The sequence below is a fragment of the Oncorhynchus tshawytscha genome, linkage group LG30 (genome assembly GCF_018296145.1).
Source record: "Oncorhynchus tshawytscha isolate Ot180627B linkage group LG30, Otsh_v2.0, whole genome shotgun sequence".
Taxonomy (NCBI): Eukaryota; Metazoa; Chordata; class Actinopteri; order Salmoniformes; family Salmonidae; genus Oncorhynchus; species Oncorhynchus tshawytscha.
This window is the reverse complement of record NC_056458.1, coordinates 24,214,600-24,221,873: the sequence shown is the minus strand read 5'-3', so window position 1 is coordinate 24,221,873 and position 7,274 is coordinate 24,214,600. Positions and strand designations below refer to the sequence as shown.

The following is a 7,274-nucleotide window of genomic DNA, read 5'->3' as shown; positions in this document are numbered from 1 at the left end:
CTTCGTCCCCACCGAAATACTTTCTTATTCCTGCATACGTTCCACACGTTTTTCAGAAATAAAAGTTAGCTCGATTTTCAAACAATGCCGAAAGCCAAAAAGAAAAGTAAAATAAACACTTTTGATTACAGTAAAGATAGAAAGAAACTGAAAAAGCAGTTTAAGAAAAGGGAAGCCCCGAGAATTGAGTGGTAAGTCGAATATTGATGATGAATAGCAGTCGATGTTAGCAATGCTAACTCGTTCTAGTAAGCTGTGATGCTAACGTTAGCTCATATATGCAGTTTTGTCTGTGATTGAACTAGCTAGCCAACCTAGCTAGCTAACTTTACAAGAAAATGTTATCTGGTCTATTTCAGGGTTTATTATCAATGGTTGTCAAACTGGTGAAATAACAAACTAGTTTGATAGCTAACATTACTTGCTCTGGTCCAGCCAGGGCGTCGTTTGGCTGAACAGCTTTGATTTCGTAACATTAATTATTCGGCTTAGTGACAGGCAGCTTCAATATACTTCTCACCAAAGCAAACATATTGGTAGAGACCGTACTGAAGACCATTTGTCTGTATACGCAAGTTGGCATTTTTTACGAAATACGACTTTTTTGAAAACTTTGTTTACCGCCAGACTAGTTATGGTTGAATTTCTATTTTACCAGGTAAGTTGACTGAAAACATTCTCATTTACAACAACGACCTGGGGAATAGTTGAAGGGAGAGACAGGGGGATGAAGCGCATGCATCTTGGCTGAGAATGTTGCCAGAAGATACCAACCCTACCTTTACACTGAGCTGCACTGGGGTCAGAACGCAATCATGATTACATTCATATCCCATTTCTGCTTCTCTGATAGAAATCCCTGATCACACTTATATGTAACAATATGGGATGTCATGGCGAAGTTGTCTAGCTAAGCTCATGCGTAGAAACACGCTGATGGGTCTAACGCTGACCTGCGCATGTGCAGACCGACACTCCTTTAATATAATGTTGTGTTTGACATTTAAACGTGTCACTTTCATGAGGCTGCCTTAATCGACATCCATGCCATCGACGCCTGTGTAACCGGTGCTGTACTGCACCGCTGTAACTGCGTTGTGTGTGGTTGATTGAGACTATAGACGTGGACTTTGGAGATCAGGTAGTTTTAATTAAGCAGAATTCACTCTGCATCCAAAAGAAAATAAAACATTTGTAGAACACATATGTTCTTCTGCGAATTGTCACCTCTTTCTCTCATAGTGCATCAAAATGATTTTTTTATACAAAAATTTGTACAGCCTCTCCTTATTATACATAACATATTTTACATAGATAAAACCACATACCTGCATCCAAAAGAAAATAAAACATTTGTAGAGCACAAATGTTCTGCGACTTGTCGCCTCTTTCTACAACAGATGCACAATACAAGGGACTGGGATCATTCGAGGAGCTAGCCAACGTTCACACATACAATAGCCTGCTAATACCGTAGCTAACTATTAACCACATGTTGAATTCAGAATGTTGATATCATCCTAAAAAGTACAATTACAAGTGCATCTTAACAATACCATCCACTTATGAGTAACCTATAAATATACAACATTATTCATGAACAAAACACTGTGTATGACTTTGTGCTTTAAAATAATCTAACTTTTCTGAAGACTACAGGAATAGTGTGCCTACCTCTCATGGGTTCAAATAATTTTGATGCACTGAGCACGCAGGGCAAAACGTAAGTACACACTCCCCTACTCCTAGGATGCAGGCATGCATAATAACAAATCAACATGCCATATTAATATATGAACCTGGTGAAATTCACACAGTACTCTAACAACTGTTACACCTGGGAAACAGTGGGTTAACTACCTTGATCAGGGGCAGAATGGCTTATTGTTTAACCTTGTCAGCTCAGGAATTCGATCCAGCAACCTTTCGGTTACTGGCCCAACACTCCTATCTGCCAGGCTACCTGCCGCCCCTTTGGAGCAGTGTGGATAAGGTACATTTTCGAGTACGGTGTAGAGGTCGACCGATTTTATGATTTTTCAACGCCGATACCGATTATTGGACCAAAGAAAGCCAATACCAATTAATCGGCGTATTTATATTTATTTATTTGTAATAATGACAAATAAGACAATACTGAATGAACACTTTTATTTTAACTTAATATAATACATCAATAAAATCTATTTAGCCTCAAATAAATAATGAAACGTGTTCAATTTGGTTTAAATAATGCAAAAACAAAGTGTTGGAGAAGTAAAAGTGCAATATGTGCCATGTAAAAACGCTAACGTTTAAGTTACTTGCTCAGAACATGAGAACATGTGAAAGCTGGTGGTTCCTTTTAACATGAGTCTTCAATATTCCCAGGTAAGAAGTTTTAGGTTGTAGTTATTATAGGACTATTTCTCTCTATACCATTTGTATTTCATATACCTTTGACTATTGGACGTTCTTATAGGCACTATAGTATTGCCAGTAACAGTATAGCTTCCGTCACTCTCCTCGCCCCTACCTGGTCTCGAACCAGTGACACATCGACAACACCCACCCTCGAAGCATCGTTACCCATCGCTCCACAAAAGCCGCGGCCCTTGCAGAGCAAGGGGAACAACTACTTCAAGGTCTCAGAGCGAGTGACGTCACCGATTTGAAAAGCTATTAACGCGCACCCCGCTAACTAGCTAGTCATTACACATCGGTTACACCAGCCTAATCTCGGGAGTTGATAGGCTTGAAACTCATAAACAGCTCAATGCTTGAAGCACAGCGACGAGCTGCTGGCAAATGCATGAAAGTGCTGTTTGAATGAATGCTTACGACCCTGCTGCTGCCTACCACCGCTCAGTCAGACTGCTATATCAAATCATAGACTTAATTATAACATAACACACAGAAATGCGAGCCTTAGGTCATTAATATGGTCAAATCCAGAAACGATAATTTCGAAAAACGTTTATTCTTTCAGTGAAATATGGAAACGTTCTGTATTTTATCTAACGGGTGGCATCCATAAGTCTAAATATTGATATTACACAACATTCAATGTTAATACATAATTATGTCCAATTCTGGCAAATTATTTACGGTCTTTGTTAGGAAGCAATGGACTTCACACAGTTCGCAACGAGCCAAGCGGCCCAAACTGCTGCATATACCGTGACTCTGCTTGCACGGAACGCAAGAGTAGTGACTCAATTTCTCTAGTTATAAGAAATTCATGTTAGCAGGCAATATTAACTAAATATGCAGGTTAAAAATATATTCTTGTGTATTGATTTTAAAGAAAGTCATTGATGTTTATGGTTAGGTACACATTGGTGCAACGACAGTGCTTTATTCGCGAATGCGCTTGTTAAATCATCACCCGTTTGGTGAAATAGGCTGATTCAATGAGAAATTAACAGGCACCGCATCGATTATATGCAACGCAGGACAAGCTAGATAAACTAGTAATATTGTTAACCGTGTGTAGTTAACTAGTGATTATGTTAAAATTGATAGTTTTTTATAAGAGAAGTTCAATGCTAGCTAGCAACTTACCTTGGCTTCTTGCTGCACTCGTGTAACAGGTAGTCAGCCTGTCACGCAGTCCCCTCGTGGAGTGCAATGTAATCGGCCACAATTGGTGTCCAAAAATACAGATTACCGATTGTTATGAAAACTTCAAATCGGCCCTAATTGATCGCCATTCCGATTAATCGGTCGACCTCTAGTACAGTGGCGTATCCCCATCTCTGCATTGAGGTACATTTTCAACCCATATCTCGCACCGGCTCCACAGTGTCTTATTAATGTAACCATTGCATTGCGACCCCAGTGCAGCTCAGTGTAAACAAGCGTAACTATAGGGTTGGTATCTTCAGGCAAATTAGCATGCAGCTCATAATACAGATCTGACTTGTGTGTGTGGACCAATACAAGTCTTGGCTTAACAAAGTGCTAATGGCATACTTAATACATACAACACCCATCAGAAATGTATGATCTAGCATGAGTAAATGGCTATAGTTGTGTAACTGTTTATTTCAAGTCCTCAGATCCGAAATGCCTGGAGTGACAAGAAGTCTGTGGCAAGGAACTTGCGAGACATGGGTCTGGCATTTGACCCTAACCGTGCCCTCCCAATTAAGACACTGACCGTGAGTTTATCCTGTCCATCATGGTGATATACTATACATTCACAAGTCATGGCCTAATCACTTAGAGTGAATTGTGATGTATAATTGACATGTCTGCAGTTTGCTGCTGTGGAGAGAACTGAAGAAGCTCCCACTCTCAAATTTGTAAGGAAGCCATACGTTCTCAATGGTAAGGAACCATTAATAATTTCTTGTTGGACCTAAATCAACATTTGTTCTTTGTTATTTATAAATCCTTTTTTTATTGAACCTTTTATTTTACAAGGCAAGTCAGTTAAGAACAAATTCTTATTTTACAATGACCGCCTTACCTGGGCGACGCTGGGCCAATTGTGCGCCACCCTATGGGACTCCTGATCACGGCCGGTTGTGATACAGCCCGGGATAGAACCAGGGTCTGTAGTGATGCCTCTAGCACTGAGATGCAGTGCCTTAGACCGTTGTGCAACTCGGGTGCCCCTATTAGATTTTATTAGAAGATCTTATCACTTAGACTCATGCATGATGACTTGTTTTCAACAGAACTTATAGCAGAGGCCAATCTCCCAGAGATAGACACAAAGACTTTATCCACAGACTTGATAGAGTACGTGCAGTACATGATCAGGGAACACAGCGAGAACTACAAGGTAAGTACAGCTGATGAGGAATTTCATCTCGCCTAACTTGATTCTCTCTGTACAGTAGTATTTCACAAAGAATGGGCTCATAGTTGCAGTGTATTGCCTTTGGGTCATAGCAATAACTACTGTATGTTCATATGGGTATTGTGAGACCTCATTTTTTTATTTTTCATTTTTATCCCAACCTAATTTCTGCTTCTGTAGGCTATGGCCAGAGATGAGAACTATTACCAGGACACGCCCTCACAGATCAGGAGGAAAGTGGACCAGTATAAACGCTGCCATCCAGAGGAATACAACACCTTTGTGGAGTTTCTCAAAGGTGGGAAACCTGTTTCCACATAACTGGGCCTGTCTGTGGTGGTCAAAGATGTTCAATGTAGAGAGATCATTACTCTTCATCAGTGGAGGCAGTGTGGGAGTGCTGACTCACAATAATTTTGTTACTTTGATGGACAGAGGGAGTCATGGTGCACTCAGCAACTCTCCTTCAATCAGAATGGATGGTAAATTGTGATTATAGGAACTGTAAACATTTTAGAAAAAGACCAGACATTTTCAACATGCATAAAATCAAACACTTTATATTTGTTCATACTTCCCATATGTATCCCAAAAATACAGTTACACAAATTCCATACAGTAAGAACATTTAAGACTGCTTTTGTAATGAAGTGAACATGTATATTTGTGATGGAAAATTCCACAGTTAGTGGTGAGACTAAGATTTTTCACTTTAAAAGTGCATGCCAAACGTATACCAATGATTGAAAAGTTAAACAAACCACACAACTGTGGGAATTGTTAGATACTTTGGGATTTGGGCAATGAGGCCTGTCATACTTACCCTGAGTCGGATGAACTCTTGGATACCATTGGTGTCTCTGCGTGCGGTTTAAAGGAAGTTGCTAACCAACGCAATTGCAATGACTTCCATTGCGCTAACGGCAGTTAGCATTGGCTTGTGAAACTACCTCAAATCAAAGTTTATTTGTCACGTGTGCTGAATACAACAGGTGTAGACCTTACAGTGAAATGCTTAATTATAGGCTCTAACCAATAGTGCCAAAAAGGTATTAGGTGAACAATAGGTAGACACAGATACATAAATGGTATCCACAAGTTCATTTAACTCTGGGGAAGTATATAACGGGCCTCACTGCCTAAATCCTTAAATATCTCTAACAATTCACGAGGAATTTTATAAAAACACATTTACTTGAACAGTGCAGGTGCAAAGTTTGATAGACGTTTTTGTTCACTTGTCTGGAAATTGTTTAAAGTAGTCCTTGTGTACGTACGGTTTAACTTTGCAGTCATTTTTGTTCGGCATGCATTTTAAAGTGGAAAACCTCAGTCTCGGCATCACTCTTAACGTGGAATTTCCCTAAGCCGTTATCAATGCATTTCCTTTTTTGGATAACATAAGATATGTAAACATAGCATTGTTTGTGCAAAAGGTTAGAATGTCACTGCAAAAACAAAACGAAAAATAAGACATTGGAGTTCGTTAGATCTTTAAAGCAGCATAAATATTACAACTGAACACAACAGAAATATGAAACATGCTCTAGATTATCAAAACAATAGCGATATCAAGGAGTAGGGATGGACACGGTTAATTGAATATCAGAACGGAAGTTAGAATACTATGTGTGTACATTTGAAGAGGGGGAAAATAATGACATTAAAAAGCTTTGTCTAAATGCAATTATCCATGTGACATTGTTACACCATGACATTTGATTTTTTTTAAATTTAATTTAACTAAACTTCTAAATGCAGTTTGACAGTGTGAGCTACTGCTGCTTCAAACATATTGTGTCTGACTGAACATGGTAGCTTATAGTTTGTTGTGCACTAAACGTAGCCAACAGTTGATGCACAAAGTAATTGTTTAATTTAAGCTAATTTTCTCTCATGTTGCATTTGACATGAAAAAGCATTGTATTTTCATAGCGCATTTTGCCTTCCAGTCAGCCATGACATCGGTAGCCTATGCTATTTTCCCCACTTGAAATAGTGATAACAGGTATGCACCTCCTTGAAATTCCACAAGGCCTGACACAGATCAATGCAAAACACTCACCAGAACCTTTTTTTTTTAACAATCTATTCTATCATATTGAACATCACTTAGTGGGGCAAAAAGGTATTTAGTCAGCCACCAATTGTGCAAGTTCTCCCACTTAAAAAGATGAGGCCTGTAATTTTCATCATAGGTACACTTCAACTATGACAGACAAAATGAAGAAAAAAACCCCACAGAAAATCACATTGTAGGATTTTTAATTAATTAATTTGCAAATTATGGTGGAAAATAAGTATTTGGTCAATAACAAAAGTTTCTCAATACTTTGTCATCGCCAACAAAGGGTATATAACAGAGGTCAAACGTTTACTGTAAGTCTTCAAGGTTTTCACACACTGTTGCTGGTATTTTGGCCCATTCCTCCATGCAGATCTCCTCTTGAGCAGTGATGTTTTGGGGCTGTTGCTGGGCAACAAG

General features: G+C 39.0%; 1 protein-coding gene across 1 annotated transcript; it reads left to right on the top strand.

The window, feature by feature from the left end:
- Positions 1–6,532, top strand: LOC112228546 (nucleolar protein 16). The gene is made up of 5 exons (XM_024393954.2): positions 1–191; positions 4,034–4,142; positions 4,242–4,311; positions 4,665–4,771; positions 4,970–6,532. Exons 1-5 carry the CDS (start codon positions 85–87, stop codon positions 5,108–5,110), a joined length of 534 nt encoding a protein of 177 aa, XP_024249722.1. The 5' UTR covers positions 1–84; the 3' UTR covers positions 5,111–6,532.
- Positions 6,533–7,274: the final 742 nt, after the last annotated feature.